Source organism: Salmo trutta, chromosome 25, assembly GCF_901001165.1.
Source record: "Salmo trutta chromosome 25, fSalTru1.1, whole genome shotgun sequence".
In the NCBI taxonomy this organism is placed as follows: domain Eukaryota; kingdom Metazoa; phylum Chordata; class Actinopteri; order Salmoniformes; family Salmonidae; genus Salmo; species Salmo trutta.
The window spans coordinates 9,633,357-9,659,541 of record NC_042981.1 but is presented as its reverse complement, the minus strand read 5'-3'; the positions used below and the strand labels follow the sequence as shown (position 1 = coordinate 9,659,541).

At 44.9% G+C, this 26,185-nt stretch overlaps 1 protein-coding gene across 1 annotated transcript; it reads left to right on the top strand.

The window, feature by feature from the left end:
* Positions 1 to 3,270: 3,270 nt before the first annotated feature.
* cenpf (centromere protein F) lies at positions 3,271 to 21,230 on the top strand. The gene is made up of 20 exons (XM_029712812.1): positions 3,271 to 3,514; positions 3,630 to 3,826; positions 3,958 to 4,073; positions 4,498 to 4,589; positions 5,623 to 5,908; positions 6,447 to 6,649; positions 6,768 to 6,893; positions 7,060 to 7,188; positions 7,307 to 7,429; positions 7,672 to 7,807; positions 8,050 to 10,943; positions 11,110 to 11,269; positions 11,407 to 11,835; positions 12,194 to 12,310; positions 12,511 to 13,976; positions 14,198 to 14,422; positions 14,576 to 14,732; positions 18,586 to 19,269; positions 19,393 to 19,523; positions 20,479 to 21,230. The coding sequence occupies exons 1-20, from the start codon at positions 3,353 to 3,355 to the stop codon at positions 20,692 to 20,694; spliced, it is 8,049 nt and encodes a 2,682-aa protein (XP_029568672.1). The 5' UTR covers positions 3,271 to 3,352; the 3' UTR covers positions 20,695 to 21,230.
* Positions 21,231 to 26,185: the final 4,955 nt, after the last annotated feature.

The following is a 26,185-nucleotide window of genomic DNA, read 5'->3' as shown; positions in this document are numbered from 1 at the left end:
GGATACCTAGTCAGTTGTACAACTGAATGTATTCAACTGAAATGTGTTTTCCGCATTTAACCCAACCCCTCTGAATCAGAGAGGTGCCGGGGGCCTGCCATAATCGACATCCACGTCTTCGGCGCCCGGGGAAAACAGGGCGTCAACTGTCTTTCTCAGGACGACAGATTTTTACCTTCTCTGCTCGGGGATTCGATCCAGCAAACTTTCAGTTACTGGCCCAACACTAACCACTAGGCTACCTGCTGTCTAAGTTTAAGTCAAAAAGAGACAAGCTGTCAAATGGAGAGTTGAAATAAATAGGAGGGACAAACTTTAGTAATCTAATGTTTGGGAAAGATTGGGTGAAGTGGTAAAAGAGGATGATAGCAGTGCCGGCTTTGTTATGTGTAATGATTGTGATGCGCTATACAAATTCAACGGTCACAAGACGGGGACTTTAACATGGCACATCAAGGGAACTGTAGGCTAGGCCTACTGTTTAGATGGGTTAAATGGAATAGTAGGCTAAAATCCGGACACTGACTGTATCTATAACCTCTAATATAATATTGACTCCTGCATAATTAAGCATTTCTTGCAGTAAAATAATACACCAAATGTATATTACGACTTGTGGAGAAATATTGTTTATTTATTTCAGCATCTTGAGAGAATGAATGCGTGGTTAGGGACCGTCTGTAAAGGTGGTCTTTATCATCATCATAGTATTTCAACCACATAAAATATGATTATGCATCCAAACCAAACGGAAATATTATCAGAAACAATTTCGGTAGGCATAGCTTTCACAGCTTTTCATTTCCTTAAAACGTGTCAAACTGATGTCATTTGGAAATTTGTTACAGAAAATCTATCCTGTTTTCAAGTCATTTTCTCCCAGAACCTTAAATGTCTTTGCTACTTGAGGGAAGCAGAGATGAAAGAGACAACCTTATGGATGTCAACTAGATTAACGCATTCATTCAATTGATTTATAACAGTAATCTGGTGAGCAAGGGTTTATTAGTATTCTAGGGCAACAAGTAATGACAGAAGAGAAGCTGCATGTATCTAATTATAGACAAGTTGACTAACAACTAGTTTACCAAAATGTTGGATATTATAAGCAGAAACATAGGCCTATCAAAAAAAAATCGCTCTGCCATCACTGACTGTACAGCGCCTTTTCTATATTTGCGGGTTAGGGTCTGGTGTGGGCCTCAGATTTTCACTTTATCACATTGTCTGGCGGTTGCAGATGGGCTATTAGCAATTGTGGACTGCTGTGGGTGACAAACAGCTGTGTGTGTGTGAGAGAGATATTATGAATGTACTTTAAATATTTGCACATCTTTACAACAGGCTGGTGGGAGGATGTATAGGAGGACGGGCTCATTGTAATGTCTGGAATGGATTAAATGGAACGGTATCAAAAACATGAAACATATGGAAACCACATGTTTGACTCAGTTCCATTAATTCCATTCCAGCTGTTATACTGAGCCGTCCTCCTATAGCTCCTCCCACCATCCTCCAACTCAACATAGCCTTAATATGACATTTGAAATGTCTATTCCTTTGAAACTTTTGTGAGTGTAATGTCTACTGTTAATTTCTGATTGTTTATTTAACAATTTGTTTATTATTTATTTCAGTTGGTTTGGCAATGTAAACATGTTTCCCATGTCAATAAAGCCCTTTTGTATTTAATTTGATATTAAAGCCACGTTCATGTCCTAGTCGGAACTAGGAAACTCTGAAATGTTCTACTTGTTAACTGGTTGTAGTTATACACGTGCCGGTTCGAGTTTCCTAGTTCCGAGTAGCACGTGAATGCGGCATTAGCTATAATGAAACAACTGAATGCAAATTCCCATAAATGAAAACAATGTAAACCATAGTAGTTGTAATGTGCATAAATTGAGTTTAGGAGACGTTACAACAATCTACCAGTTGAGGATGAGTAACTACATACAAATAAAGTACCAATACAACACAGGATTTTGAAGACTGATCCCTGCCTCGGACCAACGCTTTAATCCCCTGGCTAGTCATGTGACAAATAAACTGCCGCAATATTCTGGGGGCGGGGACTTGTTCAAATTCAAGCGTCCAATCAATGGTGGGTTTCTGACAAAGTCACTATGATCATCCAATCAAACGCCATATCGGAGATTACTGGGCGCGTTGGGCGATTTTGAATTTTCAGCAGCATTTTGTCTTTCGGAGCGAAATCGCAAGAACAAGAATCTTTTAGGTGAGTTCGGATTTCTACCTACAACTTTTTTTTTTTGGCAACAAGTTGGTAAAGCAGATAGTTCAATTGGACACAATATTGTTTTGAACAGTTTTGGTAGTTGCAAAAACTACTCTCTGTTCGTCCGCTGTGAATTTTACTTTGTTTACATTCGATATGAAAAGCGGTCTAGCTAGCGCTAAATTAGGCTAACGTTAGCTAACGGTAGTTTGATTAGCTAGCGTTAGCTATCTAAGCTAAAGTGCATAAACGCAGAAAAATAATATATTTGATATAAAAGGCAGTAGAGTTATGCCTCATTTATAACCAAGACATATGATTCAAAACTCGAGTCAGTAGCCGAGAGTTTGATGTTTCTTTTAGTTTTTGATAATTCATGATTCTCCACTAACGAAAGTATGCGATACATTTGATAAAAATTCTTGCTAAATATCACATCCATAAAAATATATTTTTTTTGGGGGAAATATCTTATTCAGTATTTTTTTTAAGGTGTACTTAAATAATTACTTTGCCACATTGAATAGTATGAATAAGGCATTGAAATCAATTGATACTCTTAAAACATTTTTGGGAAAAGCTTATTTAAATACCCTGTATGTGTTTTTGTCTTTATCTGTTTGATGTGTTGTGTAAAAACAATTTATAGATTTTTGTAACACATTCGAATCTGTATCCTTCAAAATGTATGGAATTTCAATAACCCCCCCCCAAAAAAATCTGTATTAGAAAACTTGCACTTATACAAATGGAAGGAACTTGCTAATAGTTAGTTATACATGTGTGTAAACTGTGATGATCAAACACTATTTACTGAGTCAAACCTGTCAGGTAAACTTTGTCACTAGTAGGCCAATAAATATGACAAATTCCTGGATTTTATATGCACTTTTACATTTGGATATAGAATTTATTTATTTAAAATGAAATAAATATCAGAATTGTGAAATTCAATATAAAACATTATGAATCTGGTGTACTATTTAGTGCTATGTCACTAGCACTGCCTCCATTCAAATATGCTTAGCTAGCTAACGTTAGTTTTGGTACTTCTCCCCTCCCAGGATATGCCGGTTGAGGCTCGACGTAGCTAGCTACAGATATTGAAGCAGTATGAGCTGGGTAGTGGAGGAGTGGAAGGATGGTCTTTCAGGTAAAGCCCTGCAGAAGATACAAGAGATTGAGGGACAGCTGGACAAGCTGAAGAAGGAGAGGACTCAGAAACAGTTCCAGCTCGACTCACTGGAGGCCGCTCTACAAAAACAGAAACAAAAGGTTGGTGACTTAAGTTATGGTGTTGAATTCCAAAACATGAACAATACTTTATCCTAGGGGAATTTTGGTTTTACATTGTTTGTGTGTTTGACATTCAAAGTTGTGTGTTCTCCAGGTTGACAGTGAGAAGAGCGAGGCGTCTGCCATTAAGAGGGAGAACCAGGCCTTAGTAGAGTCATGTGACGCCGTGGAGAAGGCCCGTCAGAAGGCGACCCACGACCTGGGGGTCAAAGTGCAACAGGTCAGCAACCTGGAGGGTCAGCTCAGCACCAGCAAGAAGACCATAGAACGACTGGAGCAGGAACTCAAGAAGTGAGTGGCTTGCTCAGTACTACTGTACACTAGGGCTGTACGAGAAATCCGCACATACTGGAGATGCTTAGCTAGCCTAGGAATAGGATGGTTACAACATGTTAATAATAACACTGTATTCCTCTCTACAGATATAAGAATGAAAAGGACCGTTCTCAGTCCTCCCACTCCTCTGATCTACAGTCCTACAGCACTCCTCAGAAGACCTTCGCCACTCCTGCTGCTACTCCCAGCTACAGACAGCATGGTAGAGTACCACAATATGGCCCACTTACATTCTGTGCAATTGGCTCATTCACCCCCCCCCCCCTCCTCTCCCCTGTAACTGTTCCCCAGGTCGTTGCTGTAAATGAGAATGAGTTCTCAGTCAACTTACCTGGTAAAAATGTGTCGCGGTGCAGTTGTAGCCATGGTTGGAGTCCATTCCATTTAAATTCAGAAAGTAAACCAAATTCTGATTTGGCTGATGTAAAAAGGGCTTTATAAATACATTTGATTCCAATTCCAAATATTACTAATTGAAAAAAAATGGAGGGAATTTCAGTGTACTTCCTGAATCGATTGGAATTTAAAGGAAATTGACCTGCACCCTGGTAGACGCCTCCATAACTAGTATTACCTGTCTATTTTAAGTGCATGGTTGTGGTGTGAACAGTTTCTCTCCCCCTCAGACTCCAGACTGGAGGACCTTCAGGAGAGATACAACCAGGAGGTGGAAGAGAGGAAGAGACTGGAAGCTGAACTGAAAATCACACAGGTCAAAGTGAGTTGAAATGCTCAGTAGCACAACCACACAGTCAGATGTAGTGCAGGGACTACAATTGGACTGGTTTTGTTAGCATGATAATCCACTATGACACTCTGGAACTGAAAGGTCCCTGTTTCAAATACCAGAGTCTTTTGATGTGCCTTTGAGCAAGGCACTTAACCCTAATTTGATCCAGGGGCGCCGTACTACTATTGCTGACCCTGTAAAACAACACATTTCACTGCACCTATCCGGTGTATGTGACAATAAAACATCTATACCTGTTGAACTAGTCATACAAATCAAAGCATTGTTGTTGCTTTGAAGTAGCATAACATATGGTATATACAGATGTGGTCAGAAGTATTGGCACCCTTGCATAATTCACTATTTCTTCTAAAATAGTTAGAAATGGCAAACACTGTTGGTGTTTACAGGTGTAATTGTTTGATTTCCAACTGCACAGGACCAAGAAGAACAAATCTAAACTGACACTGTTATTTTTCACTTTAAAGTTTAAATAAATTGCCTGGACTAAATTATTCTAAGTTTATCGTTTATTGTGTAGTTTAATTCACCTGTAGTGCAGGTGCCTATAGGTAAAAATAGCAATTAAACATGTTTTTTAAATAAAATTGCAGGGGTGCCAATAAATTTGACCACATCTGTATGGTGTAATACCAGCCCCTCCAGGATTGACCTGCGTTTTTCTGTTATATTTGTGGGCAAAAATGTTTGATTTTGCTATTGCAGTTCTTAGACTTTGCATGGCAATTTACTATGATTTTTAACCAATTGTCTCAAAAACTCCGCTGACGCATTTTTATGTGGTTAAAGTGCGGTGATAAGCTAAAATTGTGAGCCCTCCTTTTGTAATGCGGTGAGCAGACAGTTTTATGCTGTAATATTGCAGTGATTTGTCCAATTTGCAAGCCCTCGTAATATGCAGGGAATTGTTGATTTTGCACACAGAAGAGTTGCAATTGCAAAATCCTGGAGGGACTTTAATACGATGCATACTGACGCATGGTTCTGTCTCGTCTTCTAGCTGTTGAACCAGTCGTCCGTCAGTCATAAGGACATTGCCACCCGGCAACAAGCAGGCTCCTCCATATTCCCATGGCAACAGCAGGACAAGGGCCGCCAGTCCCAGGGCACCATTGAAACGCCCCTGGCTAGGCGGGCAGGGGGCGGGACATCTGCTGGCGGCTTCCTGTGGAACACGGAGGATACACCAATCAAATCCATCCAGCGAATCAGCACGTCTGTATCCCAGTTTGATTCTGATGGCTCCTCCTCCCAGCAGATGGAACAGCTGAGGATGCTGAATCAAGGTTAGGCCACTCCCTGTTATACTAATACTATCCTTTAGGCCACTCCCTGTTATACTAATGCTATCCTTTAGGCCACTCCCTGTTATACTAATGCTATCCTTTAGGCCACGCCCTGTTATACTAATGCTATCCTTTAGGCCACGCCCTGTTATACTAATGCTATCCTTTAGGCCACGCCCTGTTATACTAATGCTATCCTTTAGGCCACGCCCTGTTATACTAATGCTATCCTTTAGGCCACGCCCTGTTATACTAATGCTATCCTTTAGGCCACGCCCTGTTATACTAATGCTATCCTTTAGGCCACGCCCTGTTATACTAATGCTATCCTTTAGGCCATGCCCTGTTATACTAATGCTATCCTTTAGGCCACGCCCTGTTATACTAATACTATCTTTACAAACCCTGTCAGTGGGCACATTTGTGAGAGAACGCGCTGTAACAGAAAAACAAAATGTTCTGACTGGGAAAATTCCGGTGGTGTAGTCACGTCTCCTTGTTTCTCAATGTTTGGTCCTGTTTTTTTATGTCTTGTCAGAGCTGAAGAGTAAAGTGTCTGAGCTGGAACAGCGTCTGCAGTCACAGGAGAAGGACGCGAGGATGCAGAGCAGCAGGCTCCAGGAGCTCCAAGGCCAGCTGGACCAGGCTAGGAGAGACCTGACCGACAGAGACAAGACCCTGGGCAAGAGCATAGATGAACTTAGCAAGGCTACCACTCAGCACGAACAAGTGGTCGCCAAGGTAGGGGATATATGAAGTATTAAAAAATAAAATCATTTGCTAATGCATTCCTGTTGTGTTTCTGAGGGCTGTCTGGAACACAAGAAAATGTATGAATCATTACTCTGCTTCCTCCCAGTGTGTGTCAATGGAGCAGAAATTGAAACAGGTCTCTGAGGAGATGTCCTGCCAGAGGCACAACGCTGAGAGCTGCAGACGAGCTTTGGAACAGAAGGTCAAGGACCAGGAGAAGGAGAGCCAGAAGGTCTGCTCCCTTTGTCCTCTGTTCTTTCAGACTTTGTAGTTGAAATGAATACTGTGAATCCATCTGTGGCAACTTCAATCTCTGTTACCCATGTTTGTTTTTTTTCTGGCACAGCTGTTGCTCAAGGGAGGTGTATAAATGTATGTTTTCTTGTGTTTGTGTGTAGGAGCTGTCCCACCTCCAGAGCAGCCACCACTCCCTAGAGCAGCAGTTTAACCAGACCAAGACCAAGCTGAACCAGGAGATACAGCAAGCCAAGAAAGACCACAACATCCTGCAGGCTGAGATGGACAAGGTAATGTAATACGTTGTGATTATGGGCTGGAGTTATTCATTTCTACACGTCACTGACAACCACTCAAAGTTCACTTCCTGTTACCAAGTATGTCACTTCCCTCCCTGCCCTCTGCCAGGTGTCATGCCAGAGGAGCCAGCTGGAGAGAGACCAGGAGGAGCAGAAACAGAAGCTGCTGAGGTCAGAACAGAGCCTACAGGCCAGCCAAAACAAGGAGCAGGACCTCAGGAAGAAATTTGAGGTGGGCCATGATTCATGGAATTTCTCTTTAAACCTGTTATGTCTTCTTCTGCAACGTGTTCATTTGTGGAAAAATGTGCTGCACTAAATAAAAAAAACTATGAAACCACACACACCAAAAACTACTATTTTAATATATGCACACAATGTTTCACCCCTAGCCTGCGTGGTCTTTAAGGACATTGGATGTCCTCCATCTTGGAACCAGAGGTAATCTGATTGTTGTGTGTTTAACTTGTCCAGGAGCTGCAGAGAGAGAAGAACATTGTGAGCGCCCAGCTGGACCAGGGTAGCAAGAGGCTGTCTCAGCTGGAGGAGGAGAGGAAGACATCCGAGCAGAACCTCAAACGCACCCAGAGCATGCTGGATGACTTCAGAGGTAGGTTGTTGGTTTTGTTTAACCTTTATTTATCCAGGTACTCATTGATATACCATTTCTTGTTTAAGCGAGGCTTTGTGCATGGTGACTAAACCTATCTATTAAGATTTAGCAATGTAAAAGTAATGTTTCAAATCCTGTTTGATGTGGAATGAGCTCATTTTCATTCCTTGTCATGTCATATCTCTGGTTTTGGCTTCCCCCCCATTAGATGTTGTTTCTGTGTGTCTGTTGTTCAACAGCCAAAAATGAAGCCCAGTCCGAAGAGCTGAAAGGACTTGTCACTAAACTGGAAAGCCAGACCAGATCGTCAGCCCAAGATCTAGAGAACCTAAAGAAAACGCTCGCAGACGCAGAGACCAAGAATGACAAGACTCAGAGTGAACTGAATACCCAAAAACAGGAAGTGGAACAGATCACAAACAAGCACAGCGCTCTGGAGAAGGAGATCCAGGAACTGAAGACAACCCTGACCACCACCCAGAGCGAGTTTGTGCAGCTGAAGAAGGAGTACGAGACACTTCAGGGATGGAAAACGGAGAAGGAGACGCTTGTTAACGAGACTGAGGCTGTGCAGCAAGGCTTTGTCGACAAAATCACTGAGCTGGAGAAGAGTCTGGGCTCGTTGAACGACGATAACAGAGGTCTAAAGGAGCAGCTGAAGACTCTGGAGGCTGAGAAGGCTTGTCTATCGGGGCAGATCGACTCCCTGAAGGGAGAACTCCTCAACAAGTGCACCGACCTGGAGGAGAAAGGCCGCATGTACGAAGAGCTTCAGAAACAGCTGGAGGAGTCTGACCAGAAACACTCCAAAAACCTGGAAAATGTTGGGTTGCAGGTGACCCAGCTCGAGGGACAAGTGAAGGACCTGGAGTCCAGGCTGCAGGTGGAGACTGGCAGGGCGAAGCAGGCCGAAATGTCTCACACTGAGCTCCAGGAGCAGTACCAGGCAGCCTGCGACCTGGCCCGGTCCAAAGATGCTCTGGTAGAGTTAGGCCAGAGCGAAGCAGCCCAGCTCAGGGAGAGCCTGGCTCAGACCACGGCCCTACAGGAGGAACAGCTGGCCAGGTTTACCCAGGAGAAGACCGCCCTCCTGAAGGAGTGTGAGGAAAGCGTAGCATCGAAGGCAGACGAGGCTGAGCAGGCCAAGCTGAGTCTAGTTAAGATTCAGCAGGAGCTGCCGTTCCTCCAGGACCAGGTATCTTCACTGGAGTCCAACCTGAAGATCCAGAAAAGTTTGGGTGTTAAACTACAGGCCAGGTATGACAACATTGTCAATACTAAAGAAAATCTTGTGGAGAAGCTTTCTGAGGCAGAAAAGAGAGGGGAAAGGCTTCAGGGTGAAGTCAATAGCCTCTCAGAGCAGGCGAAGACTGTTGGCTATCTACAGGAGCGCTGTGATAATCTGACGGCTGCGGCACAGGAGTCCATAAGTGCTCTGCAGAACATGACCGAGACCCTGACCCAGACTGAGACAGAGCTGCAGACACTGAGAGACGTGGTTGAGAAACTAGAGGCTCAGGTGAACGAAGCTGAAACCAAGGCCTCAGATCTTGAGAGGGAAAAGGCAGAGATGGCAGAGAAAGTAGAGAAAATCCAGAGGGAAGCTGAAGAGGTTTCTGTGAAGTATCAAAGCCTTCAGGACTCCCAGGAAGAGGAGAGGAATGGTTTGCTGAAGCAGATCTCTATATTGAAGGACAGACTCGCTGAGAATAATGCTGCTTCCACCCAGCTGTCTTCCGACCTGAATAACTCCCTGGAAGCTCTGCAGAAGACCCACTCGGCTGCCGTGGAGCTCAACTCCAACCTGGAGAGCAGCCTGGTGGAGAAAACAAACCTAATCTCTTCTCAGGAGATGCAAGTCAAAGAGCTCTCAGAGAGACTCCGTAAGGAAGCCGAGAGCCATGTCACAGAGCTGGAGACTTACCTCCAGAAACAAAGAGGCCTGAAGGAGCAGCTTGAGATTGTTAATAGTCAGCTGGAGAGTAAAAGCCAGGAGGCAGCTGAGGCTAAGGAGAAGTGGGAGAGGGCCTCACTAGAACTGTCTAAGCTGAGAGAAGATTTGTCTTCTGCCAGAAACAGTGTCGATGAGAAAGGCCGTAAGATCAAGAGTCTGAAAGAGAGGTTGAACCAGGCTGAGTCTGAACAAGACAAAGCTACCGACGCCCTGAAAGAGAAGGTCATCAGCATGAACAAGATCAAGGTCCAGCTGGAGATGCTTCAGATGGACCTGGAGGACAACGAGGCCTGCATGAATACCTTTGACACCCAGATAGAGGAGCTTAAAGGAACTGTGGAGGAACTCAGAGGAACCGTGGCCTCTCTGAACGGGAGACTGGAGGAGAGCGCGACGCAAAGGTCCACCTTGGAGACCGAGCTGGGCTCTGTCAAAGAGCAGCTGTCAGAGAAGAGCTGTGAGCTCATCCAGATGACAGCAACTCTTGAAGACACTCGCCAGCAGATGCAGGCTGCCTTGTCCACAGCAGGTTTAGTGGAATCACTCCAGGCCACTGTTGATGGGCTGATGGAGACCCTGGAAGAGGAGGTTAGAAAACACGGCCAACTGGAGATGGACATCATTCAGCTTAACGTGGAGAAGGAGCAGTTGACCGTGGAGAAGGAGCAGTTGACCGTGGAGAAGGAGCAGTTGACCGTGGAGAAGGAGCAGTTGACCGTGGAGAAGGAGCAGTTGACCGTGGAGAAGGAGCAGTTGACCGTGGAGAAGGAGCAGTTGACCGTGGAGAAGGAGCAGTTGACCGTGGAGAAGGAGCAGTTGACCGGGGAGAAAGAGCAGTTGACCGTGGAGAAGGAGCAGTTGACCGTGGAGAAGGAGCAGTTGACTGTGGAGAAGGAGCAACTTGAGGCTGACTTGCAGAGGCACAGGCTGATTGCTGGGGATGAGAGGGACGCGGTCAAACAGGAGAACGAGTGTCTCCAGCGTACGCTACAGAGCCTGACGGAGAACTACGAGGCTGTTCAGTCTGCGTTTGAGAGAGCAACCCGGCAGAGCGAGGACGAGGCCAGAGAGAGGATCGGAACGTTTGAGAGGGAACAAACCAAACTCCAGCAGAGACTGAGCGGACTGCAGGGTGAACTAGCCCTGTTCAAGGAGCACTATGACAGCCTGATGACTCAGGTAAATCGGAAAGTGGGAGAGCTAATAGTGTATGTAATTTTGGGATTTTCTTTTTAGTGTTTATTTTACAAGGCAGGTCAAATTCTTATTTACAACGATGGCCTGTATTGTATAGGGCCTTGGAAGTAAAATGTGTTTTGTAAATGTATTATAATTATTATGACAGGCAAGCCATCAGCAGTCCCTCATAGAGCAGCTTCAGACCAAGAGAGACCAGCAGGTCTCTACAGGAGAGGCGGACGGACCGACTTCCAGACAGACGTCAGGCTCCTTCTTCAACGTCAGCTTACCCTTAAAAGAAGATACCGTGGAGATGAAACCAACAGGTTTGCTGATGATGATGATGATATGATAAGACATTGAATTTCTAGTGGTTATGCTTTCCATTTACACAAGTCTTGATGTTAATATAATATATGCTTCGGGTTCACAAGGATTTACTTTATTTCATTGATCTCATCAGCTGAGCAATCAGATGACCTCCACAACTCTGAGGTACCTCAACAGGCAGGAAGTGACGGCAACGATGAGCCAGCTGAAGAGTTCAGTGACTGCATGGATAAAGTCCCTGTAGATCAGCAGAAAGCGCTCAGTGAAAGCCTAGATAATGATGTGACCCTCAGCGGTGAACATCCTGCAGTCTCTGAAACTCCCCGTGACCAGGACCAGCTGGTCCAGAGCAGGGTGGTGGTCAGAAAGCTAGAGGAGGAGCTACAGACCCTCCACTCCCAGCTTGACCTCGCTACCTCTGAGATGACCCTCAGGAAGGAGCTGTGCTCTGAGCTGGAGGTCAGAGTTGAAGAGTTAGAGGTGAAGGTCCAACAGATGGAGGAGGAGAGGTGTGGTGCCGCGGAGAAGATTAGCGCTGCCGTAGTGGAGAGACGGACTCTAGGTTGGTTTTTAACTAAACACAAAAACTTTACAGAACTCTCCTTTGTTGACCCCCTCCCTAATATAAACAAACAAACGCCATACTGTTGTACTTGTCTTTCTTGCACTAACACTTACTAGCACTGATTTGGCTCATAGCTGCTTTTATGTGGAAGGTTTCTACTCTCAATAACGGTGATACGTGATTGTCTTACCAACCTTAGTTTAACGCAGTAACTGTAAGTTCCTCTGGATAAGAGCAGACGCTAAATGACCAATATGTCAAAAAAGGTTTTTGTTTCAATCTTTTGTCCTGTGTATTATGTATTACTCTCAAGGGTGTTTTAATGATGACAATAACATGTATTTATTATTATCAGGTGACCAGATCTCAGAGTTGACAGAGGAGTCAGAGTCCCTGAGACTGGCGCTGCAGACCTCGAAATGTCAGCTCTCTGATGTCATGGAGATGCTGGAGGCGCTGGAGCTGGCCAAAGGTAAGGACCAGAAACCCAAGTTGTGGACCTCCTGGAAATTACTAATTCTATTATCTAATTTTATCTTTGTAATATTCATCATTTTAATAGTGCTAACATCTAATTGGTTAAATGTTTGTGCTTTAGGCTAATGTATAGAAAGTGAAAAGCTTTTTATTTTATTTATAAATTAATGAAGATATGATTCTTCCATCCCGAAGGTGGTTGGAGCGAGAGGTTCTTCCAGGTGGAAAGCGAACTGAAGAGGGTTCGTTCTGAGAAGGCCAATCTGGAGAAACACATCCTCTCCATGGAGGCCGATTTGGAGTGCCTGACAGAGCAGAAAGTCACGCTGGAGAGGGAGATGGAGGCTAGCCGCAAGGCTAAATGTGACCTGGCCCAGCAGCTGGCCACACTCACCTCAGAGAGCGGACAACTCAGACAGGAGCTAGTGTCCTGCAGCGAGGATAGAGATGAGCTGGAACAGTCTGTGGCACAGTGGAAGGATAAGGCAGAGAGTCTGGAGAAGACAAACGTGGATACTAGAGAGGTTATTAAGATCTTAGAGGAAGATATCAGAAATGGCAAGAGGGAATCTGATGTGACGTCCGCTAACCTGGAGAGTCTGCAGAAGGAGAGAGTTCAGCTGGTGCTGCAGTGTCAGACGCTAGAGAAGACCATCACCCTGCAGAGCGGGGAGAAGGACAACCTGATTAACCAACTGAACAGCTTCAAAGATAACCAGAGCTCTGCGAGCAGAGACACTGAGTCCATGGCCTCTAAGATCCAGTCTCTGGAAGGGGAGATATCTAGACTAGCCCAGTCTCTGGAGTCTTCTCTGCTAGAGAAAGGAGAGAGAGCCTCACGCCTCAACTCTACCCAGGAGGAGGTGGCCCAAATGAGGTCGGGCATCGAGAGGCTCCGGGTCCGCATAGAGTCCGACGAGAGAAAGAAAAAACACATGAGCGAACTGCTGAAGGCTGCCCAGAGGAAAACTGATGCTCTTCAGGACCAGATAGACAAACAGGAGAGAGAGAGGGAAGACGCTGACCAAAACCTAGAGGAGGCTGTGCTTCAGGCCGAGACGGCCATGGCCCAACTGGAAGAGTTGGAGGAAGAGAAGCAGGAACTGGCCAGGAAGATTGAGGAGATGACCGCCGAACTGGACAGCCTAAGAAATGAGAAGGAGAGGATTGAGGGAGCGCTCTCCCTGAAGAACGCAGAGATTGAGGAGATGAAGGCAGCAAACCGAGCTGCCACTGAGGAACTGGAGAGGGGGATGAGAGAGGCGGAGGACAAACAGAGGGCAATGGTGGAAGAGTTACAGGCCCACCTTGGCTCGGTGAGCTCTGAGCTGCAGAAATGCAGAGAAGGCCTGGAGGGAGAGAAGGAGAGAATGCGGTCTCTAACGGAGGAATGGGAGAAAGAGCGGGAGAGGCTGAAGAAAGAGGTGGATCGACTGCAGGCTTTGGAGATCGAGCGGGAGAAGGAGAGAGAGATGCTTACTCTGAGACTGCAGGAGGACCTGGAGGCACAGCAGAGAGAGATGGGGGACATCAGAGAGAACAACAACACCCTGCAGCAAGAGATGGAGAAGCTGCAGGCGCTACTGTCGGAATGGGAGCAGAAAGAACAGGCTCAGTCTGCAGAGAGACTAGAACTACAGCAGCAGGCAGAAAGCTACAAGGTCAGTGGTTTTCTATAGTCCTATTGATATGTAGAATCATTTATAGTTTTCATTCATCCATACGAGACTGGAATGATCTTGATACTTTGTACTTTTCAACCATGGTTAATGTGTTGGAAACAGAGATGTGTTCACCTGTGCCAGTCTTCTGGTTCAGCAATGCAGTGTGTCAGTCACACTATGTATGTCCTCATTCTAACACACTACCGACTCCTCCCTAGTTATCCCTGGAGGAGGTTACCTCAGAGAAGGAGGTGCTGAAGGCACAGCAGGAGGAGGAGGTGGCAGCCCTGAGGGGTGAGCTGACCTCGGAGCAGGAGGTGCTGAGGGGACAGTTGGCTGCAGCGGAGGAGGAGATCAGAGGTCATCTGTCAGAGCTGAGCAGCCTGAGAACCAGAATGGAGGAGCTCAGCACTACCATCACACAGCAGGACAGCAGCAAACAGGTATACAGCCCTTGTCACATTGTTGCTTTACGGCCTGGAAATTCATTGTATTAAATTCGGAGTGAAAACCACTTGAAAATGTATTACATTTTTTTTAAATCTGTGAGTGATTATTATGGTGACTAATATTATTTATCTGTGTCCTGTCTGGAGGTATCTGAGCTGAGCTCCAGAGTGGCCCGTCTCTCTAAGGAGAGGGACTCAGCCCTCAGTAAGGTTAACCTGTGGATGAACTCCTGTAAACAGCTGGAGAAGGAGAGGGAGGCTCTTGTATTGGAGACCCAGCAACTACAGGCCAGCCAGACACCAGGTACCATTATCTACTACATTACCATCAATAATAAATATCATTGATATATGAAAACAGTAGGGGCCCCAGAATTGAACCCTGGGGAACCCCACATGAATACTTACATTATTTGAAACAAGTGGTGGAAAAAGTACAAGTAAAGATACCTTAATAGAACATTTCTCAAGTAAAAGTCACCCAGTAAAACACTACTTGAGTAAAAGTATTTGGTTTTAAATGTACTTAAGTATCAAAAGTAAATGTAATTTCTAAAATATACTTAAGTATAGAAAGTAAATGTATAAATCATTTCAAATTCCTTATATCGCAAACCAGGCGGCACCATGTTTTTATTTATTTTATTTACTGATAGCCAGGTGCACACCAACACTCAGACATAATTTACAGTGCATTTGGCAGGGATACAAAAATTCGCCGTTTTGAATCCAAAATAGGTGACCTACATGATTCGTGTCGATCCGATTAGAAAGTTTGGGAGAGGAGGGGGGTGCTTTGGATCACTACTGGCTGTAAGCGAAAGAGTGATGCGCGTTTGGAGCGATACTGGCTGTATCCAAGGCTCAGCCAAATCATTCACATAACAACAGAATGCAACATGCGACTGAATAGAGAAGAGACAACCAGTTCGCTAGTTACAGCATCAGCTTTGGAAAGACGAGAGTGTAAAGGCAGTTTGGCAGTTAACAGCAGCGAGTCCCCTGAACCATAACCAAGAGGTAACGTCTGGTGACAAGCCTGATGAAGCGTACTTCCATGAGCTGTAACCGAAAAACAACTGGCATTTGCAAAGTTTGAGGTGAGGGAGAAAGTTTGGTGGAACAAGTATTGTTAGCATTGTTAAGTAACGTTATCTTGCTAGCTGGATCGAATTATTCGTTTAGCTAGCCAGAGAAATGTTGAGCAACATTAGCCAACTTAACTGAACAAATCATTGAGTTTATGGTGTGAAAAATTGCAGGCTAATAACGTCAGACAGCTAACACAAGCTAGCTAACGTTACAACATCAGATGAGCTAACGTTAGTAACCTAACCAATTCGCTATAGTATTAACTGGTCTACGACTCCTTGTCGTTCCTCAACTTGCGGTAGTTTCTTACTGGACTCTGGTAATCTGTATGAAATGTTAACTAGCTAACAAACTAACTAATATCTGTGAACTAATGTTTTCCCTCTACAGTATGTGGTTAATTTTCATAATGAGAGAGTTAGGTGAAAATAAGGCTTTTGTTGTTAAACAAGTGTATTCAGGGATCATGTGTAGCTGGGCCTGGCTTAAACTGGATGCCACTATACAGGTAAAAAGGAACACCATACACCCTCCCTCTTTCTCACTTTTTCAGTACAGTGGATAAAAAGGGTTATGCCAGGTGTACTCTGCCTGAAAGAGATCAATTATGCCAACAAAGGGTATCATGCTCTGCTGGCACGTTGTAGAACAGATGTCCACAGGCAGGAAGTGTAATAATGTGCAGTGTAGTCCAAAGACATTGCTTTTGTTGTGTTGAACTTGACAGTAACACTTGTGAGTGAAATTATTTACTCAGTGAACTTTATTTTTGCACACATGTAGCCTTGTGCCCTTGATCGATGTCTACTATAGTGGCCAGTATAATAGAGCATGAATAGAATGCCTGTTTTTCATTCTATTTCTACTTTAATAAGATGTTTTTTTTCTTTTCCAAGTACAATATTTAGATGTGTGTGTGGTCACAAGCGTTCTATTATAAAGGCTGTCATGGCTAACTGCAATATTAGTGTATCGTTCTTTCTCATTTGCAGTAAAGTCTAGGCAACAAATAACATTGGATTGCTTTCTTTACATTTTTTTAGCTGTGAGTTAGGTTCACATTATCCACTTTTTATTTTACACACAGAGACTGATCATGTAGATCATATTCGTTGTTGTTTAATTAGTTAAAACCTGCTTTTCCCCCTAGCAGGGATTTGTTGCATGTTCCACCTTTTTGGGCCTTCAGCAGTTTGCATCCCTGATTTGACTTTTCACATTTTGTTACGTTACAGCCTTATTCTAAAATGGATTAAATTCATTAAAAATCCTCATCAATCTACACACAATACTCCATAATGACAAGGTGAAAACAATTTATTCAAATTTTTTGAAATTTTATTACAAGTAAAAAACAAAAAAACAAACCTTGATTACATAAGTATTCAGACCCTTTGCTATGAGACTCTAAATTGAGCTCAGGTGCATCCTGTTTCCATTGATCAACCTTGAGATGTTTCTACAACTTGATTGGAGTCCACCTGTGGTAAACTCAATTGATTGGACATGATTTGGAAAGGAACACACCTGTCTATGTAAGGTCCCACAGTTGACAGTAGGTCAGAGCAAAACCCAATCCATGAGGTTGACGCAATTGTCCGTAGAGCTTCGAGACAGGATTGTGTTGAGGCACATCTAGGGAAGGGTACCAACAAGAACACAGTGGCCTCAATCATTCTGAAATGGAAGAAGTTTGGAACCACCAAGACTCTTCCTAGAGCTGGCCGCCCGGCCAAACCGAGCAATCGGGGGAGAAGGGCCTTGGTCAGGGAGGTGACCAAGAACCCGATGGTCACTCTGACAGAGCTCCAGAGTTCCTCTGTGGAGATGGGAGAACCTTCCAGAAGGACAACCAACTCTGCAGCACTTGCTTGAAGTTTGCCACCTGAAGGAAGAGAAGATTGAACTCTTTGGCCTGAATGCCAAGCGTCACGTCTGGAGGAAACCTGGCACCATCCCTACAGTGAAGCATGGTGGTGGGAGCATCATGCTGTGGGGATGTTTTTCAGTGGCAGGGACTGGGAAACTAGTCAGGATCAAGGCAAAGATGAACAGAGCAAAGTACAGAGAGATCCTTGATAAAAACCTGCTCCAGAGCACTCAGACTGGGGCGTTGGTTCACCTTCCAACAGGACAACGACCCTAAGCACACAGCCAAGACAACGCAGGAGTGGCTTCAGAACAGGTCTCTGAATGTGCTTGAGTGGCCCAGTCAAAGCCCGGACTTGAACCCAATCGAACATCTCTGGAGAGACCTGAAAATAGCTGTGCTGCAACTATCCCCATTCAACCTGACAGAGCTTGAGAGGATTTGCAGAAAATAATTGGAGAAACTCCTCAAATACAGGTGTGCCAAGCTTGTGCGTCATACCCAAGACTCGAGGCTGTAGTCGCTGCCAAAGGTGCTCCAACAAAGTACTGAGGAAAGGGTCTGAATACTTATGTAAATGTGATATTTCAGTTTAACACGTTTGCAAAAATTTCAAATCCTGTTTTTGCTTTGTCATCATGGGGTATTGTGTGTAGATTGATGAGGGAAAAATAACTATTTCACCCATTTTAGAATAATGCTGTAACATAACAATGTGGAAAAAGTCAAGTGGTCTGAATATTTTTCGAATGCACTGTACAAACTAGGCACTTGTGTTTAGTGAGCCCTCCAGACCAGAGACAATGGGGATGACCCAGGGATGTTCTCTTGATAAGTGCATGAATTTGACCATTCTCCTGTCCCGCTAGCCATACAAAATGCAAGGAGTACTTTCGGGTGTCAGCGAAAATGCATGGAGTAAAAAGTACATTATACAGTAATTGGTCAAAAATATAAATAGTAAAGTACAGATACTTAAGTACTACTTAGGTAAAATTACTTAAGTACTTTACACCGCTGTTTGAAACAACTTCAGATTGTGGAACATCATATTACATTTAATTGACAGGGACAATGCACATTAATCATCATTTCTATAAATGTTGCTAAAACAGATGTAGATTTTTTTGCCCCTTTTTTTCCCGCCATGTTAAACATAAACCCATTGTCATGTAAAATCTCCCTGTCGTTCCAGTTGGTGAAGAGAGCAGTGATGAGGTACAGAAGAGGAGCATTGAGGAGGTGCAGACTGAACTCAAAGAGTTGAAGAAAGCTCTAGAGGAGAGGAGTGAGGAGGTGCAGGTGCTCAGCAAGACTCTAGCAGAGAGAAGCAGGGAGTTGGAGGTGCAGAAGAGGAGCAGTGAGGCTGAACTGGAGGAGCTTACTGAAGCCTTGGAGGAGAGGAGCAGGGAGGTGGACGAGAGCATGGATAAATACTGCAGCCTGATGGTCCGTGTCCACAAGCTGGAGGAGACCAACGACACGCTGAAAACACGTCTGGAGCGCTTTGTCACGCACACCACTAGCAGCTCGGCTAACAACGCTAGCAACACGGCTAACAATGCTAGCAACAAAACACCCAGGCGAAAGTCAGGCAGGAGGTCAGCCGCCAGGGCACAGGAAGCACTCATACCATTGTGTCCCGCAGAGATGGACTCTGAGAACACGATGCCTGCTGGTCAGGGTCAGGGGTCGTTGGGGAAGAGGGGTTGTGGTGCGCTAGCAGCTAGCGACAACAGCAACACTCCATTTAAAGCCCAGGAGGCCCTGCTGAACACTGCCAAGAGGATCAAAGCAACAGCAACCACGCCCAAACCAGGAAGTAGACAGGAAGAGGAGGAATTTAGGCCAGAGGGACTTCCTGAGCTGGTGCAGAGAGGTGAGACCTGGGAACATGGTGTATGGATGATGGATTCCAACAATAACTTTGTTCTTATTGAAGCATAATAACCTGAGCTACTACTATCCGCCTCATGTTCGATTTCTCTCATGTCTCTCTCAGGGTTTGCTGATATCCCTCTAGGAGAGGCCAGTCCCTTCATCATGAGGAGAACCGCAGTGCTGCGCTGTAGCCCTCGTTTGGCCGCCGCACGACACACTGCCACCACCCCCCCTGTTACCCCCCAACACAAGGTGAGTTTCTCACACACACACACACACACACACACACACACACACAAGACGGAGCACCTGCAGATTGTCACGTGCAGCCAGAAACACAGCCCCACACTCCACACGAGACACACCCACAGGGGGGCAGCAGAGTCCTGAAGGTGAGCCACACACTGCCGTTAAATTACAGTGTCATTGGTCAGCAGAGAGTGATGTAAGCCAGATAAGCCATGGGAGAGATGGCTGGTAGAGAAGAGACTTGTCACTAAAAGAAGGTGTGAGGTGGTTGTATTCAGTCAGCCAGCCTAACCTCGGTCACATCTGCAATGGGGACCCTCTTTTCTCAGCTTAGAAAATCACTCGACTACGGCTCGCTGGAGACCTGATAACATTCACTCGCACACGTCAGTAGCTACGTTTCCATCCAATTGGCGAGCAGATTTTTGAAAGATGCCACCATGTCAAATGAACAATGGAATTCTACCGGCATTTCCCTGTTTCCATCAGCCGGTCGTGACTTTTTTCCGCAAGACATTTGGGAGACGGCTTCCTCTCTCGGGCCCATTCAGGAATAGCACTTAAAAGAACACCCTCTCCATAACTTCAGTTTAATGAAAGATCACATCCATATTGGGGGCATATTAACTTGTGGTGAAGCCTCCCTGTGGTAGTTGCAGAGCGCAGGAGGTTGGTGGCACCTTAATTGGGGAGGATGGGCTTGTTGTAATGAGTGGAATGGTATCAAATACATCGAACATGTGGTTTCCATGTGTTTGATCCCATTCCATTTGCTCTGTTCCAGCCATTATTATGATCCAGTATTGCAGAGGAACATTTATGCTGTAAGTAGTTTGTCATACCACCAGGTACCTTAGAAGCTGGGGGGGTGGATCATTTAACTTTAGGAAGACAGGGAGAGTCCACTCATGTCTCTGTCCATAACATGGCCATTTAAAACCCTTTCCTACTCTTGCAGGTGCTGGAGCCCCTGTCCCTTCAGAGCCCTGTCGGCATGGCAACTCTGTCGGACAGCCCTGGTGGGAAAGGCCTGTGTGTTAGTCCTGCCCCCAGTGGCGAGGAGAGGCATGGCCGTCGGTCCCTGAGCACACGGAAGACTCCGGAACAGAGGGAGAAACGCAAAGAGGCCATGATGACATCATCACGCCAAGAGGAGAACTGCCAAGTGCAGTAACATAGCAACTAACTAACCTGTACAATCCTTACCAGGAGTAGATGCCAGTAACACCCCAGACCAAACCAATATGATGACAGAATACTGGTGTCAGAATGTCTGAAATGGCAGACCTGTAAACTGCATTACTAATGAAATGTATCTGTCTGTGTTACAGTAGTACAGATGGAATGTGATTATCCAATGTGAGCTGTAGATATTAAATGTTTGTTTGTTTTTGTTCTGAACCTGTTTTATATGTTCTATTCCTCCTGATTTACTACTACTGTTAATAGCACAACAAACTTGTTGGTTTTCCAGACACAAATGAATCCTACTGGACTAGAAAGCATGCTCGATGGAGAATCTCCATGCCATTGGAACTTAATGTGTGTCTGTGGAAACTAGCCCATGAAGTCGTGTAAGATAAACTCCAAAAGCTAGTTCTGAAGCGGTACTGGTCTTTTCTGTGTCAATAACTAATAATTCCACTTCACTCCAGCTCATTGGTTGTTCATAATGATATAACTGCTGTTTTACTAAACATTGTGATCACATTTGCCTGACTGTGTCTCTTTTAACCCATGGTCTCACATCAGTGTACATATGATTTCATTTTGCTTTGACTTACATGGTATTTTCTCACTCTTGGTTGTCTTCAGTCAGACGGCAACTAGTCTGTCGACACACACCTCGAGTCTCTCACTCTCTCACACTCTCTCACTCACTCACTCTCACACACACACACAGCTTAGGAAATCAATAATCCTGCCTTTTGAAGCCATAGGGAGAGAGATCTCACTGCACAAAATACCCCTGTGTCAAGATCTGACACCTTGAAATATGCTGTATCAGAATGTGTCATCTGATTGTGTCCAGCTCACACATGCCGTATCAAAATGCTTCAGCCCACCTTGATGCATCCTGTCAATCACCACCAATCATATGTGTTGACACATCCTAACATCTCAAGTATGCGTTTGATCCCTTATTGACTAATTGTATGAAATCAATCTTAAAAGTTACGGTGCTCATTGCTGTCACCATGAAAATATCCCCCCCAGTAACAAAATGTAACAGTAGGTTACAGTGGATCCCAGACCAGGGCTTTTGAAAGTCAAACTTAATACTGTGTCTAAAAAGCGTGAATGAAATGTTCCCCTGTGGGAGCAGTATTATACAAACCATGGGACTGTACAATTTTTCTATTTAAAATGGAAGTTTCTACCTTAATTTCTTGTCAGTCAAATTTCAAGATGTAACTTATAGGCCTATGGTACTTGATGCAGTCGACACTACAAAGAACCATCACACAAACCTTGTTTCACAAATCAGTTTAACTCCAGCACTGACAAATAAAGAATGAAAAAGGCAGAGTTTTCACCCAAAATGCCATACATCTCAGTTTATAAGGTCACTCTACTGTTCAGAAACAGTCAGTTAGAAAAAGTCCACTGAAAGGTGCAGTAGTCTGACTTACAGCAGGGGATAGACCTTCACATCCGGATCATTATACACTGAAAAAATATATATAAACGCAACATGTGAAGTCTTGGTCTCATGTTTCATGAGCTGACATTTCTGTTAGTGCCAACATAATCCATCCGCCTGACAGGTGTGGCATATCAAGGAGCTGATTAAACAGGATAATCATTACACAGGTGCACCTTGTGCTGGGGACAATAAAAGGCCACTCTAAAATGTGCAGTTTTGTCACACAACACAATGCCACAGATGTCTCATGTTTTGAGGGAGTGTGCAATTGGCATACTGACTGCAAGAATGTCCACGAGAGCTGTTGCCAGAGAATTAAATGTTAATTTCTCTACCATAAACCACCTTCAATGTCGTTTTAGAGAATTTGGCAGTATGTTCAACCGGCCTCACAACCGCAGACCACGTGTTACCACGCCAGCCCAGGACCTCCACATCTGGCCTCTTCACCTGCAGGATCGTCTGAGAACAGCCACCCAAACAGTTTGCACACCCAAGAATTTCTGCACAAACTGTTAGAAACCGTCTCAGGGAAGCTCATCTGCATGCTCGTCGTCCTCACCAGGGTCTTGACCTGACTGCAGTTTGACGTCGTAACCGACTTCAGTGGGCAAATGCTCACCTTTAATGGCCACTGGCACACTGGAGAAGTGAGCTCTTCACAGATGAATCCCAGTTTCAACTGTACCGGGCAGATGGCAGAGTGCCCCATGGTGGCGGTGTGGTTATGGTATGGGCGGGCATAAGCTACGGACAACGAACACAATTGCATTTTATCGATGGCAGTTTGAATACACAGAGATACTGTGACGAGATCCTGAGGCCCATTGTCCTGCCATTCATCCGCCGCCATCACCTCATGTTTCAGCATTATAATGCACGACCTGATGTCGCAAGGATCTGTACACAATGCCTGAAAGCTGAAAATGTCCCAGTTCTTCCATGGCCTGCATACTCACCAGACATGTCACCCATTGATCATGTTTGAGATGTTGTGGATTGACGTGTATGGCAGCGTGTTCCAGTTCCCGCCAATATCCACCAACCTCGCACAGGCATTGAAGAGGAGAGGGACAACATTCCACAGGCCACAATCAACAGCTTTATCAACTCTGCTAAGGAGATGTGTCGCTCTGCATGAGGCAAATGGTGGTCACACCAGATACTGACTGGTTTTATTTTCTCTGTCCCCTAACCTAACACATTATGAAACACTTGAGTAGTTGAATCGGGTGTGTTAGTGCTGGGCTGGAACAAAAGTGTGCAGTCCTATGGGTTGGATTTGTGGGTACCAGAAAGTGGGACATACAGTGCCTTCAGAAAGCATTCAGACCCCTTGACTTTTTCTACATTTTGTTATGTTACAGCCTTATTCTCAAATGGATTAAATAAATACAAATCCTCAGCAATCTATACACAATCCCTCATAATGATAAAGTGAAAACAGGTTTTTAGTTTTTTTTGTTGCAAATATATATATATATATATATATATATATATATATATATATATATATATATATATATATATATATCAGGGAGGTGACCAAGAACCCGATGGTCACTCTGACAGAGCTCTAGAGTTCCTCTGTGGAGATGGGAGAACCTCCCAGAAGGACAGCCATCTCTGCAGCACTCCACCAATCAGGCCTTTATGGTAGAGTGGCCAGAGAGAAGCCACTCCTCAGTAAAAGGCACGTGACAGCCTGCTTGGAGTTTGCCAAAAGGCACCTAAAGACTCTCAGACCATGAGAAACAAGATTCTCCGGTCTGATGAAACCACGATGGAACTCTTTGGCCTGAATGCCAAGCGTCACGTCTGGAGGAAACCTTGCACCATGGAAGCACGATGGTGGCAGCATCATGCTGTGGGGATGTTTTTCAGCGGCAGGGACTTGGAGACTAGTCAGGATTGAGGGAAAGATGAACGGAGGAAAGTACAGAGATCCTTAATGAAAACCTGCATTAGAGCACTCAGGACCTCAGACTGGGGCGAAGGTTCACCTTCAAACAGGACAACGACCCTAAGCACACAGCCAAGACAACGTAGTACCAGTGACTAGATCAATAACAAAGTGGTCAGATGACGCAGATGCTAAGCTACAGAACTGTTTTTCTAGCACAGACTGGAATATGTTCTGGGATTCCTCTAATGGCATTGAGGAGTACACCACATCTGTCATTGGCTTCATCAATAAGTGCATTGATGACGTTGTCCCCACAGTGACTGTACGTACCTACCCCAACCAGAAGCCATGGATTACAGGCAGCATCTGCACTGAGCTAAAGGCTAGAGCTGCCGCTTTGAAGGAGCGGGCCTCTAACCCGGAAGCTTATAAGAAATCCTACTATGCCCTCTGACAAACCATCAAACAGGCAAAGCGTCAATACAAGACTAAGATCGAGTCGTACACACCGGCTCTGACGCTCGTCGGATGTGGCAGAGCTTGCAAACCATTACACACTACAAAGGGAAGCACAGCTGAGAGCTGCCCAGTGACACGAGCCTACCAGACGAGCTAAACTACTTCTATGCTCGCTTCAAGGCAAATAACACTGAAACATGCATGAGAGCAACAGCTGTACCGTAAGACTGTGTGATCACGCTCTCTGCAGCCGATGTTTAAGATCTTTAGACAGGTCAACATTCACAAGGCCGCAGGGCCAGACGGATTACCAGGATGTGTACTGCGAGCATGCGCTGACCAACTAGCAAGTGTCTTCACTGACATTTTCAACCTCTCTCTGTCCGAGTCTGTGATACCAACATGTTTTAAGCAGACAACCATAGTGCCTGTGCCCAAGAACACTAAGGTAACCTGCCTAAATGACTACCGACCCGTAGCACTCACATCTGTAGCCAATTTGCATACCGCCCCAACATATCCACAGATGATGCAGTCTCTATTGCACTCCACACTGCCCTTTCCCACCTGGACAAAAGGAACACTTAGGTGAGAATGCTATTCATCGACTCCAGCTCAGCGTTCAACACCATAGTGCCCTCAAAGCTCATCAATCAGTACGGAGAAAAAAATGTATGAAATGTATGCATTCACTACTGTAAGTTGCTCTGGATAAGAGTGTCTGCTAAATGACGAAAATGTAAATGTAAACTAAGGACCCTGAGACTAAAGAATTCCCTCTGCAACTGGATCCTGGACTTCCTGACGTCACTGGGGCCAAGCTTCCTGCCATCCAGGACCCCTATACCAGGCGGTATCAAAGGAAGGCCCTAAAAATTGTCAAAGACTACCGACTCCAGCCACCCTAGTCATGGACTGTTCTCTCTGCTACCGCATGGCAAGCAGTACCGGAGCGCCAAGTCTAGGTCCAAGAGGCTTCTAAAGTCAAATGGCTACCCAGACTATTTGCATTGCCCCCCCCCCCCTTCTACACACCACTGCCACTCTCTATTGTCATCTATGCATAGTCGCTTTAATAACTCTACTTACATGTTCATACTAACCGGTGCCTCAACTAACCGGTGCTTCCGCACATTGACTCTGTACCGGCACCCCCCTGTATACAGTTGAAGTTGGAAGTTTACATACACCTGAGCCAAATACATTGAAACTCAGTTTCACAATTCCTGACATTTAATCCTAGTAAAAAATCCCTGTTTTAGGTCAGTTAGGATCACCACTTTATTTTAAGAATGTGAAATGTCAGAATAATAGTATAGAGAATTATTTATTTCAGCTTTTATTTCTTTCATCACATTCCCAGTTGGGCAGACGTTTACATACACTCAATTAGTATTTGGTAGCATTGCCTTTAAATTGTTAAACTTGGGTCAAACGTTTGAGGTAGCCTTCCACAAGCTTCCCACAATAAGTTGGGTGAATTTTGGCCCATTCCTCCTGACAGAGCTGGTATGAGCGGTATGACGGCTGCGTGGTCCCATGGTGTTTTTACTTGCGTACTATTGTTTGTACAGATGAACGTGGTACCTTCAGGCATTTGGAAATTGCTCCTAAGGATGAACCAGACTTGTGGAGGTCTACATTTTTTTTCTG

Bases quoted from the DNA above. Each gene is read 5' to 3' on its own strand.
- cenpf (XM_029712812.1), top strand. From the start codon at position 3,353: ATGAGCTGGGTAGTGGAGGAGTGGAAGGATGGTCTTTCAGGTAAAGCC. The intron at 4,590-5,622 runs GTGAGTTGAAAT...CTCGTCTTCTAG, and splicing joins TGAAAATCACACAGGTCAAA to CTGTTGAACCAGTCGTCCGT. The intron at 19,270-19,392 runs GTGAGACCTGGG...TGTCTCTCTCAG, and splicing joins TCCTGAGCTGGTGCAGAGAG to GGTTTGCTGATATCCCTCTA.